This window comes from Lagopus leucura, unplaced genomic scaffold, assembly GCF_019238085.1.
Source record: "Lagopus leucura isolate 7727_CA_CO unplaced genomic scaffold, USGS_WTPT01 Super-Scaffold_100017, whole genome shotgun sequence".
Taxonomy (NCBI): Eukaryota; Metazoa; Chordata; class Aves; order Galliformes; family Phasianidae; genus Lagopus; species Lagopus leucura.
In genome coordinates this window covers 4,707,839-4,721,482 of record NW_024962271.1, presented here as the reverse complement: position 1 = coordinate 4,721,482, position 13,644 = coordinate 4,707,839, and the positions used below count along the sequence as shown (strand labels likewise).

Sequence of the window (13,644 nt, the reverse complement as noted above, 5' to 3'; positions counted from 1 at the left end):
AGTCCAGCCACTGCTTCATGTGCTCAGATGATAATGTTTTTCTTCCTTGGTTCTGAAAGGGAAGAGTGTATCAGAATTTGCCTAGTTGGTGATGTAAATTTTCATAAAATCTTAGATGAGTACTCATCAAATGCTTCTCTCACTTATTTCATTTGCTATATTACTGGTCAAATACTGCTTAGAGAAAAAAAAAGTATCATACCTTATTATGTAAATTGCCCGATGTATAATAGGCTCAGTCTTCTAAATTTTATTTTGTTGAACTCTATTTGCTCAAGGAATAGTGATTTCAGTGAACCTTTTCAATTTTAAAATGAGGACTGCCAAATTTGGGCCTGAGGAAAAACTACATCTCTGTTTCCTTTTCTATGCTTACAGTCTTAATGTATGTGTGGTGTGGTATTTACGTGTACAGAACCAAAGGGGCATTCAATTATATACATAAATATTGTGGGATACAGCAAATCTAGAACACAATGTGGCTAGTAAGGTCAATGATATAGTAATTGCAGGATTGATTTTTATTATTTTCTGTGGAAGGAGAGCAGAGCAGATACTCATGCTCTGTTCTAAGGAAGGATTTGAGTATAACTCATAGTGCTGGTATGAAGAGTTTTAAATATGTAGCATAAAGCACAGTAAATGATTCCTTGTTTAAAATAAATAAAAACAAGTGAAAAAGAAAACATGACATCCCAATACAAAAGAGGAATCCAGTGAGTACTGCTAACGAATATTCAAGTTTTACCTGTGATTAAAGAGGTCAGACAGAATAGCTGTCAGAAGTTTATGCTGTCTGTTTCTCAGTGAGGCAGTTAGCACCCTAGAAAAATAATAATATGGTGTATGTCTAAATTTAGATCTGTTTTCATAAAGAGTAAATGATGATATACATCCCTGATCTTCCTTTTTGTGATTTATCGTATGTTGTGGTTTCCTTTCTAAACTAAGGCAATTAGCCTTTTGCCCCAGTTCCCTTGACTTCATTTCATAATACGTCTCTAAGATGATGTTGTTTCAAATATTCATTTTGACGGCAATTTGGTTCTACCGCAGTAGGTGATGGATGTAGGGTATTGTTCACCAGTAGAATTTCTCCAGCACAAATTTGTGGGTTTTAGACAATTAAGAGTAAATTTTCGATATGGTAGTCTGATTAAGAATGGCTACGTGTATTGAGGTGCTGTCATTTCTATAAAGCATGTGAAATGCAATTGAAGAAATGATACAGGAGCTATGATTGGCAAATTGTGAATATTGGATTTATAAATCACAATTCATAAGTTTTAAAGCTTGCTAATTTAAGACCTACTAAAGAAGCATGGTTTTCTCATGTTTACTAGAGTTTGTGTGAAAGAGCAAATCCCATTAGACTTTGATTTATACCTGAAAAAAAAAAAAAATCAACAAAATTCAAAAGTGCACATATTTAATGCTTTGACAGAAAGATTTGCTTTTCCTATTTGTGTTCTTGCTGGTATTTGCATTGCAGATTCAGAGTTTCTATGTCTTTTTCTTTCTATCCCTGGGACATTGTAATGCAAATCTTAATATCTTTCCAGTGCTTGGCAATTTGCATCTTTGAAACTTGAATCATTGTGAGACACAAGAGAATAATACAGTGAATATACTGGTGTGCTTCAAGATACAAACTTGAATCTCATATAATGAAAAATTCTATAATTCAGAACTGTTTCAGATTTGGTTTTTATTTGGCATTTCGTTTCTTTAAATCCACTGTGTTTTCATCTTCTCTGTTTTAATATGTGGCTGTAAAATAGTAAAAACAGTGGTGACATGGCAGATATATTGGTAGAATAAAGTAATCAGTTTCGTGTTTCTACCTCTGAAAAAAAATATAGCATGTAGAAATAGGAATTGCTACAGTTGGAAGAAATTCCTGAGAGATGTCTTCCTCATTTACCCTTTTAAACAGAAATGCAGAGTTATCTGAAGTGTAATAATATTGAAGTACATTCTTATATGATTAGCTCTAAGTTTTTCCATCTAATGCCTCTCATGTCCAACAAATTATAACTGCTAGATATTTGCCTTTCTTATGTAGTTCTGGAAATAATTAAATATTTATTCCTCATGGCAATAATATCTTGTATACAGTATTTTCTTATCTACAACTAACAAAGCACTGATTAAATGCATGATTATTATGCAAGTCACATCACCACCAACAAATTCGCTCTATTTATCTGGTATGTAATTGTAGTAGTATAATTCATGAAAGAGAGTATTGTGATAAGTTCATAGTGAAAAGCAAGAAAACAGAGTCTTGTTTTCTTTGAGGCTGGTTAATAAACAAGTATCAATATATGCCTAGAAAATTTGCCGTTTGGATTTTTGGGAGTAGGAAGTGGTTGCATAAAAACTCACTGAATGTGCTTAAATGCACATAACTTTCATCCATCAGCATTATATTAATTTGCTCTTTCTCTGCGGCCATTAGTAAAAGACATTTATCTTTGTCATTCTTAACAGCCCCTGGACTTTGAGACCAAAAAATCCTATACTCTGAAGGTAGAAGCAGCCAACATTCATATTGATCCTCGCTTCATCAGTGGAGGACCTTTCAAGGATACAGCAACAGTAAAAATTGTAGTAGAGGATGCTGATGAGCCACCAGTCTTTTCATCACCTACATACCTACTGGAAGTGCATGAAAATGCTGCTATTAACTCTGTGATTGGTCAGGTGACAGCCCATGACCCTGACGTGTCTTCCAGTCCTATAAGGTAGTGCTGCTTTAAAGTTCTCATAGAAAAAACTGCTGGCAGAGTACTAAGTATATTTTTCTATACACTGTATGTATGATGCTGTTCTCCATCTGTTCTCATTCTATAAAATGCTTGTATAGGATTTCATCGCCTTATGAATTTAGACGTATCAGTTTGTATCATTTTCAAAATCACAAAAATATTCCTTTCCACACAAATAATCTTACCAAACAGTAGGAATGCAATGAAATTAAAAAATAAGGGGTAAGAGGTCTGATAGGTTGAATTTTCAATGTATTTATTTTAAATAATCTGCTAGTTTCTACACTAACAATACTGAGTTTGTTCCATGCAGCTGTAAGACTGTAAAATCATATTCAGTATTCATTTGACGAAACTCTTCCCTGGTTTTGTTAAAGGAAATCAGAAATTATGATGCCCATATGACTTTTGCACTTTCGTTTTGTATGATTTCCCTTGTTATCTATTTTGAACAAAATCTATTGTTCCAGTTTCATTAGATCTGTGTCATTTGTCTCATTTCCATGATAGCATGGGTGTCTGTTACCAAACCATATTTTATTTCCTATGCATTGTACTGCAAAAAACATTATGAAAACAAACAGCATAGCATCATATTTATAGTAAAAGTAAATTTGGGGGAAAAAAGGTGTACTGATGTAGTTAATAATTGGTTAGTGGTCTTATTCCAGTATATGCATTTCAGAAGCATGTGTTGTCGTGTCTCCAGGCTCACCTCTTACCGCATATAGACTACATGCATCTCCCTTTGGAAAAGGACACAGTGAATTCTCAGCTGAGCTACTTGTAGAGCTTTGCTGTAGTTTACTAAGGGTGGTAAATTCTGGCTTATTGTCTTATTAATTATCTTGGATAAAGCTTGATCCAAGTGCGTAGCAAAAAGCATGAGTAATAATCATTCCTCCTATGCTGTCTCTGCCCTCCTATAAATCACTGCCTTTCAGTGTCTTTCTCTGTGGAGAGATAAGCTTCACAGTGGCAGGTTTTCCCCATTCATATTGGAAGAGATTTCATCTCCAGCAGTAGTGGATCATTTTCTTAATTTACAGCAGTCCTTAAAAACCTAGATTCTATATTTTCTGCCTCTGTAACAGCACAGCCATTTATCTGTCACTAAGTAGCATGTCCTGTCTGCCTGTCATTAACTGACAGTGGTGATTAAACACTGACAATGTAGCAGTCTTCTGATTTGAATCTCAGTAGGTGCAGCAAAAATAGTTCTTGCTCTTATGTACATTTGTGCAGATAAAGAATAGACCAAAATAAGTCATAACAGCAGTATTAATAGTGCAGAAGGACTGAGAATCACTTTAAGTCTTCTGTTAAACCACTTTGGAGTTGTTCCTATAATTGCCATACCAGATCCATAAACTAACTCAAACTTCTCAATAACTTGTGCTGGTTTTATGGCAATTTGAAAACAGATATTATGTCCCAAGATATTCTTCTCTCATTTTTAGAGAAATGTACATTTTATGTTTAGCTTATGGATCTGACAATACGCTCTCATTAAAAAGAGTTATAATACAATTAGCATGAAAAGGAAACTGCGAATGTATTATTAGTTTTCCCACATTTATGACTTGGCAGATTTTTTATTTTGTTTTATTCTATTTTGTACCAAATATTTATCAAATTGAAATCAGAAGAGCATTTTACCTCTTCATGGTCTTGTAAACCTGAGTAACTGATGTTACAAAACTTTCTTTTCGAATGCTGTTTTTGCATTGTGAATACATACTGTTGGGATGAGATAAAGTGCAGTACAACAAACTCACAGATGTTACACTCACACCTCTGTAACTTCAGAAAATGTACTGCAAGGAAGACTGCGAATGGAAGTTTAAAAACGCACTGACTCTTGGAGAAAAAAATGTGTCTTAATGGAATTTACGTCAAGCCCAAGTCAACTAAATAGCATATAAGCATTTCATGTTTTATTTCATTTATGTAATGTAAGAATTTCATAAAAGTTTGTTACCAGAGCTGTGGTAGTCATTTCTGCAGCCTTACATAAACTGCAAGAACTAAAAAATTAGGTTTACGTAATGGTATCTTTAAAATAATTATCTCAATTGCTGTCTTTGTCTAATTTTCTTGAATGAAATTTTAGACCTGTAAGTTTAAACATATAATTCTGTAAGATATTTTTTTTGTACTAACTTTACTAGTATCACAGTTTCCACTTGTAATACTTACCTAGGAACTAAGGAGACATTAAAGTAAGGTTAAGATACATCTTCAAATGTGATTGCCTAAGGTTAGGCACCTGCAGCTTTATTCCTCCACAGAAGTGACCTCATTTTCAGAACTGCTGAGGATAGTACAGTTTGTAGGAAACTGTTGAGTACTGAATGTGTGAAGTTCTCTAGAAAATCAGTTTACTTGAATGTCCAAATATGTGTGTGCCTAGCTTTAGGCACATGCACTTCAAATTAGAATTCATATTTTTTATCATACTTTTTTATGAAACACCTCATTTTTAAGAGTAAAATTTGTTCTTCTGATAGTTTAAAAACAGAAAACTTCAGTGTGTAGCAGATCAAACTTCCTAGTTAAATGGGTTTTCATTCTTAAGTCCTATCACACCTCACCAGTGTGGTTATGCTAGCCTTGCTAATAAACACAGTCTTTAAACATTTACACTATAACTTTGAACTAATTTTTGAAAGTGAGTTGTATTTAAAATGCATTGCACAAACATCTAAATGCAACATTCTTTGGCTCTGTTTCGGCTGCATAATTTACCTAGAAATTTACATTTGCAAACTGACTACCGGTCAGAGAAAACTTGTTTTCTTAAAAAACAGTGATGTCAATCTATAAAACAATCACTCCTTCAGCATTTCAAGTGTTCTACAGGTAAGCAGTGATTCACTGACTGACTTCTGCCCATGGAGCCACTTGATTTGTAACCAAATAATTGGTGTGGTGAATAGTTCACAGATCGTTACTCTGAAATTTATTATTAAAATAATATTTTTCATCCTTTTTAAAAATAACCACGAAGTCCACTATTTTTGTGTGCTTAATGCATTACACTTGAAATTATCAGCAGTTACTGTGAAATGTCATAGAAACTGTCTAATAAATATGATGGATTATGTAATTAACTCTTGATCGGCACTGTCTTTCAAAGATGTTACCTAGTGAACCTGAGGGCATTTTATGACCTTCATACTGGTTCCATATGGCTAATCACTCCTTGGGCAATAATTTATAAGTTTTTTAGTCTGAGTTTGTCATATTGTCTTATAAATTATTATTCTATTGAGCTTTTCAATCCATTTGGCTATAAAACTGCAGATCTCAGAGGGCTCCATAAAATGTATTGTGATTGTATGGATTCATTAACTTCATTAAGTAGATTACAGGGATGTGTATTTTGCAGGTTTTCCATTGATCGTCATACTGACCTTGAGAGACAGTTCAACATTAATGCAGAAGATGGAAAAATAACGTTGGCAACACCACTTGACAGAGAAACAAATATGTGGCACAATATAACGATTGTAGCTACTGAAACTAGTAAGTATTTGTATATACTGGAGTTTGGTTGGTTTTATTGCCATTACTTCTAATAGTGTGTGCAGTGGAAACAATACATAACTGTAAAAAGTGAAACTGAATTTTTAAGTACAACTTTTTTTTTTTCCTTTTTAAGAGAACAATTTCTGCTGAAGGTCTGTTTCTTTTAGCTCTTCAAAACTGCGTTTGTTTCAGTGAATAAAGTATATAGAGTTTGAAGAGATACATGATGACATTTGTAGAGGTTTTATAGGGTAAATGAAGAAAAAAACGTCACAGTGAGTTTTTATTATAAGACAGAAGAAATAAAGCTTTGATACTGTGGAAGTAGAGCATAGATTCAACCCACAGTTTCGTTACACTGAAAAATATTTTGTTTCAATACAATAAATGATTAAGTACATGGGTAATAGTGAATGAAAGTAGCTCTCTTTGATGCCTATGAATAAATTACACAGCTGTAGACAAGAACACGCATTATTGAGACTGATCAGTATTCTCAAGCCAAGGCATGAGCCAGGAGAGTCACCCTGCCTAGGAATATGGGTCCTAGATTTGTAATCCAGAAGAGTTCTTGATTAATTCATGCTGTTGGCAGGATCTGATAAGCCACCATAATTTATGATTAATATTAGCTCTATATTTTATACTATAAATTTTGCAGTCATAGCGCAGCAAAAAACGGATTCTGGAAGTAGGTCTGTCATCTGTCTGAAACACAAACTAAGAAAATATTTCTGCTAAAGTATTTATTCAGCAATCAGTATATATAATTCTCATAAGAACGTGCACACTGGACACATTGTTGTGAGAATAATTAGAGCTTGATGAACTGTGCTGCTAATCCTTGCGTATAGAAAACAAGATGATTTTGATGCTTTCTTTTCACCCAGAGTATCTTTTTTGAGTATATAGTGTTATGATCCAAAACTTTAAGTGCTCAATATCATAGTGCTGTACCTATGAACGTATGAATGAATGGGAGAATAAAAGCTGCTTACTTGGCTCATATTGGATGATTACTTTTCCAATATTTTTTGATGGTACTTGCTTTTAGATACAAACATGTTAGGGATCTGTGAGGGATAACTGAAATGCATGTATATATGAGAGAGAGATGTCTGAATATAAAATAAGCTCTCCATTTATAACCTCTGTAAACTGTGATCTATCTTAATAATCTGTGCATTTCATTGCTAACAGTGCAATAATACCAACAATGCTTCAATAATTATTATTAAATCTTATGTGTAAACACTATCTTGATAAATTTGTGACAATACTGGCAGGAAAGCCAAGGCAAGACAATTAAATTGCATAAAGAAAGAAAGCAAGCTCCAGTTTTCTTAAACTGGCAGTTTAACAATTGCCAAGTTGATATCAAGCCACTTAATAATTCAGCTAGTTTTGAAGGAGAAAGGTATAAAAAGCTCCATGCCAGTTTTCCCAAGACTTGAGCAATCTCGGATTGTAGGATTTACCAATAGCATCAAGAGAAGAATTGTTAATCTGTAATTCAAATCATTTGAGACATCAAAAGATGTAAAGTGAAGTAACTTTAAAAGTTACTTCCGAAAGTCTGAAAAGGAAAAAATAAAAAGAATAATTTTTCAAGAAAGTAATCCAATTCACTTCTTTGACCTCCTCTATATGCGTGTACCAGAACAAAGTTAACAGAATTCCACTTTTCTAAGTCAGATCAGAATAAAGTCTGCCTTCTTCAGATTTAAAAAATGTAATTGTATTTAAGAATTATTATTGTATTCAAGAAGTAAGCCTTATCATTAAACTTTGTTGGAGCCTCAACACCTATCAGTGTTGTAAAATTGCTTCTTTTCAGACTGGCTATGAAAATAATAATGCCAATTCAGAGCTAAGCTTTTGAGTTCCTGCTCATGACTGAGTTGATTGAGTTGGGTTTTTATTGTTGTTTTGGCTTTGTTTTTACATTCCTAATATGATTATCTGACCTTTACATAATACAAGAGCTGAATTTCATAGACTGCTATGTCTGCTTCTTTAAGAGACAATACTATAAACTCCTGATGCAGAAACTAAATGTGTTCATAGAATTGTAAAGCAGGGTAAAATGGTCATTTTCAAATTTTTTTACAACACAGTAATAAGCAAGATCTCTGCTATAAAATAGCAGAAATCTGTTAAAGGCAGATACAGGCAGCAAATGAAAATACAAACAGTGTCATCTCTATGCTTTTACTGAGAGTAACATTAATGTACTGCTTATCTCTCCCATAAATATATCTCTATCATTCATACAGGAGCATTTTCTCTTCCTTACCAGGCTCCTTTCCAGGTTCAGTTCAGGGCTCACCTCTATTCATACAGGCAATGATTGGACCATTTCATTGCCATCATAACTGCTTACCAATCATAAGTAGTGGGGTTTTTTTTCATCATGAATGCCAACACAATGGGCATACATCCTGACTTATCAACGCTTTCATAGATAGACACCAAGTATTGCCAAAACTTAAATAATTTTTTTGGAACTTTGTGCTGGTACATTTCCTGCACCTACATTTGTGCCTTAAGAAAGACTTTTGAAGTTTTCTGCTGTCAGCTTTACAGAGCTATTCTTTTATATCAACCCTCAACCACTGTCCTGAATTGGAATCTTTCTGGATGAGATTGCTCTGGATGGACTGAGATTACCTCTGCATTTTCAGAAGTTACCTCATTTAGCTTGAGGATGGAGAGATTAAAATTCAGATAATTTTAAATGTTACTTGATTTTATTCTTTCTGAGTTCCCAGATGGTAATCTAAACCTTCCTTGTCTAGCAAAACTAGAAGCAGAAACTAGGAGCAGAAAGCATGAGCTAATGGGGACTTTTTAATGTAAGTAGTTGGCAGGCAAAAAAGTGATTTAGTTTATTTTCATTCACAAGAACATTTTCTATTCACAGGCAAGCATCTTTCTAGCTCTAATTCAAATATATTTGTACTACTGGTGTCACATATAGTATTACCTTCCTATTCTGAGACCTGTGCAAAGTGGTAGATTTTGGAAGCATTTCCCTGCTTTTTTCCCATCATTGGAAGACACCTTCTAGCCTCTGTGAAGTGATTTCTAGTTGCTTTCATTGTATAGAACCATAGAATACTTGAGTTTGGAAGGACCTTTAAATGTCATCTAGTTCAACTCCCCTGCAATAAACAGGGACACCTACATCTCCATCAGGTGCTTGGAGCCCCATCCAGCCTGACCTTGTGTGTCTGCAGGGGTGGAGCATCTATCATCTCTCTGGACAACCTTTGCTAGTGCCTTATTACCCTCGTAATAAAAAATCTTTTCCTTATAACCAGTCTAAAACTCCCCTGTTTTAGTTTGAACCCATTTCCCTTTGTCCTATCACAACAGTCCCTGCTAAAGAGTCTATCCCCTTCTTTCTTATAGCCCTCACTTATATAATGAAAGGCCATTATCAGGTCTCCCAAGAGCTTTCTCTTCTCCATGCTGAATAGCCTCAGCTCTTTCAATCTGTCCTTGTAAAGGTGTTCCATCCCTTGGATCATTTATGTGGCCTTCCTCTGGATGTGCTGCAGCAGATCCATGTGTCTCCTGAGGACTACACATCTGGACACACTACTCCCGGTGAGGTCTCACCAGCTCAAAGCAGAGGGCAGGAGCACCTTCCATGACCTACTGGCCATACTTTTTTTGTGCACTTGACCCCACTGATGATATCATTGATAACGATATTAAAGGGCCACAGTACTCACCCCTGCGGGGCACCACTCGTCACTGATCTCCATATTTAATGTAAATTACAGAATCACAGAATCACAAGGTTGGAAACGACCTGCAAGATCATCTAGTCCAACCACCCTCCCATTCCTATCAGTGTCACAAGCTACTAAACCATTTCTCGTAGCTCCTCATCCAGGCGCCTCTTGAACACTACCAGGGACGGCGACTGCACCACCTCCCTGGGCAGGCCATTCCACTGCCTGACCACCCTTTGAGAGAAAAAGTTTCTCCTAATATCCAATAAATAAATGTAAATAAATCCTTACATTCTTCATTATATATTTAAATTAATATTTTCTTGTTTGTGGTTTGAATTTTTTTCTCTCTGGCCATGTAGTGACGCCACTATATTGATGAATTATATCACAGGATTGGTAAGAAAAGAGAATGTTAAAAGAACCTTGACCTCTTTGAAAAATGACTCTTAAATACAACTTAGAATTCACTGAAGAAATACACAGATTAATGCTTATTGCAAGAGAGATATCCAAAATTATTAAACCTTTGAATTGATTCTTAAATTTTCTTTCTACATTGGCATGCAGCCAAGTTTACCCTGCTGAACGAGTCTAGAGTGTGAGTATCTAGGAGCTCACAGCATATATGAAACAGGCTCATTGGCAAAATGACTCTTCCTTTGAATATACCTTCTGATCTGTGGATGTGAGAGGTGAACTTTATTTTCAGTCTCTGATTGGATTTTAAATACTGAATTAATGAGATTTTTTGTTGTTGTTGTATGGTTAGGACTTATATGACTGAAGGCTAAGGAGCTTAAAGTTGTTTGCCACAGTTGTGAGGTTTTTTGAGCTGGATGCTTGAGAGAACGATGAATGGATATAGCCTTGCCTTGTAAGTCAGGGCTGTATCTACTTCTCATATGTTTGGGCCCTCTGAAGCTAAGTTCCGAACAGAGAAAAAATCTGTGGGCATACACAAGTAGTCTGAACTGCAGTGCAGTAGGTATGAATGATTAACTTACAGACATTTCTTTTGTTGTCTTTTTTTTTAAATGTATGTATGTCCACAAAGGCATATCACATTTTTGTTACTTGGTACTTTTTTGTAATGGAATTTCTGGCATTCAGGAAAGTCTAGAAAAGTGGGGATCCATATAGTCATATGTAAGCCTACTCATCTGAACACATAAATACAGCTTTTAGTTTGTATAAGGTACAATTATAGCTGTAACTACTGTTCACATTGACATGCTTGTGTTGCTTGCATTAACTAGTTGGCAATTTTGCTGGGCAGCGAAGCAGAGCAGAGTTCAAGCTGAGCTAACCTCCTCAGTATTCTCTCAGGTTCTTATATAGGTTTTGCAGTACTTATGGAGTTATGTGTTGTCAATGGTTCTCAGCTACTACAGGAAAATCAAATAGACATGATTTATTTATTAGAACATTTTTGCTACAGTTTGCACAGATTCTGAATGGAGTTCATCCAGATCATGCAAGCTATCAAATTGTCATACATGCACAAAGCATATAGTAATTATACTCTGTCAACTATATGCCTCCATCTCCATGGATTCCCATTTCCATTAACTACACTGACGATATTTCCTCAGTGTCCTCACTGTGTTACTCATTAATAGTAAGGAACACCCTGTACTTCAGTGATTAATTGATATATCAAGAGCAACAATAAGTGGAGAAGTAATGAAACTAAAACCAAGATTTATCCCTGAAGAGCTAACTTAGGCAAGAGAGGTGTGTATTAGTAACATAATGCAATTAATATTCCTCCAACTTAAATATGAATATCCTGATATTTGCATTTTCATCCCTCTTAAACTATATCTGAGATCTGCTTGATACAGGATTCTATTTATTTTTTTTTTTTTTTAAGTATGCTAGAATGAATCCTGTTTACCTGAAGTTCTCTTTTAAAAGTGAAGTAAACCTTTTCTCAAGCATGTGTGTACTACGCAGTGGGAATTTATTGAATAATATCACAGATTTAACTAGAAATTTTCTAAACATATTTCAATTTGTAGTCTGTGAGATTTGTGAAAAGCACACCAACAAATGGCAGAAATCATAGCTCACAGACTCTACACAGAACTAAATGATGATACCTTTATATTTCCCAAGCTTTCTGGTGTAGCACTGGGTGGATTGAGAGTTTGAGATTGGTGTTTTCTTCCCAACCTTCTTCTGACCATTTGCAGTACTGGATTTCTTCGATTGCATTCAGACCAAATCTCTGTAACAGTTTATGAGATACACCCCTGTGAGCATATTCAAGCATAGACAAGTTCTTTTATAATTAGTATAGACTCCAGCCTTTTCAGATATAGTAGGAGATAGAGGGATGAAGTGTGCATCCATTTGAGCTTCATTAGATTACACAAAGTCTCTTCCAGAATTTCTCTTTTCTCACACATGCACAGACATGCAGCAAATCAGTCACTGGGGCAATTCCAAGCCTAGTGCAGGACTGCATGGGAGAAGATATTTGTTAGCCTAAAGCAATCCTTTTAGCTGAGTTGTAAATCTATGAATGAGGGTTTTTAATTGAATTTCTGTTTTCCTTACACTCCAGACAATGTAGTCATGGAGCTATTATTTTGATGTTGATTGACTGCTTTTATCAAGAGACCCTTGTTATGCAGCTACACTTGCCAAACAAAAAGCATGCCACTGGCTTGTTAGCGTCCATCTCCCTCCACCAAAATGTCTGGCAAAGTACCAGAGCTGCCCCAACTAGTGGAAATTCTGGTGAATTATTAATCAAAGCAGAGGATGAAAATAAAGACAAAATCTTGAAATCAAAATGGTGATTTGACCATATAAAATATTTTCCAAGCATGGAGAATAGGAATCTCAAGGACAAAGCTGCGGGTTCTATTTGACGAAGGTAATTACCCATATACCAACTGCATTCTTTTGAAATGAAGAAGTATGAGGCAATTTTATCACGTAATGGGAAAAGGCATAAAGCCAAGAAGACTTTTTATGGTTTACCAAGAATATAAATGCAATAATTGAATCATCGCCTAACACATGCACTAATAAAGTTATCTACATTTTATATTACCTTAAAAAATACAAAGGCAATAATTAAAAAGGAAAAGAGACATAATTACTCTTTAGAATATGCCTTCAGCTATGATGTATTTAAATGCCATGAAAACCTTTGCTCATGCTTTCATTTATTTTATTTAGCCTTTTATTGTAAAAATGACTATAGGCATTCTTTGCAATAATTCCAACATTTTAAGGGGTTAGTTTGGTGTATTATGTAATTGCCACTAATTTAGAGCTGAGTAAATCTCAGTAAGTTTTAAAAAGATAAGGAAATAAGCCATTATGGAGGTATAAACAGGTGAATGGTGCCTTGGACTGGATGCCAGCCACCAGATCAGGCTGCCCAGGGTCCCGCCTAACCTGGCTTTGAGATCCTTCCGGGATAGGTCATCCACAACTTCTCTGGGCAGCCTTTGCCACGGCCTCACCAACCTCTGAGTAAGAATATTAACCTTTTTCACTTCACTTCTTTTTTCTGACTTACTGGAACTCAAACTAGATAATACATCATTTTTGCACTAACAGAGTGTAGCACGGTGGTT

At 35.1% G+C, this 13,644-nt stretch overlaps 1 protein-coding gene across 2 annotated transcripts in view; it reads left to right on the top strand.

Annotated features, from left to right (window-relative positions):
• The window catches only part of CDH8 (cadherin 8), a 123,763-nt gene that overhangs the window by 69,557 nt on the left and 40,562 nt on the right, over positions 1 to 13,644 (top strand). For both annotated transcript variants that reach the window (XM_042877037.1, XM_042877038.1), the window contains 2 exons: positions 2,494 to 2,747; positions 6,163 to 6,299. In XM_042877037.1, the coding sequence (XP_042732971.1) occupies positions 2,494 to 2,747; positions 6,163 to 6,299 (391 nt within the window). The remainder of the gene's footprint in view (positions 1 to 2,493; positions 2,748 to 6,162; positions 6,300 to 13,644) is intronic.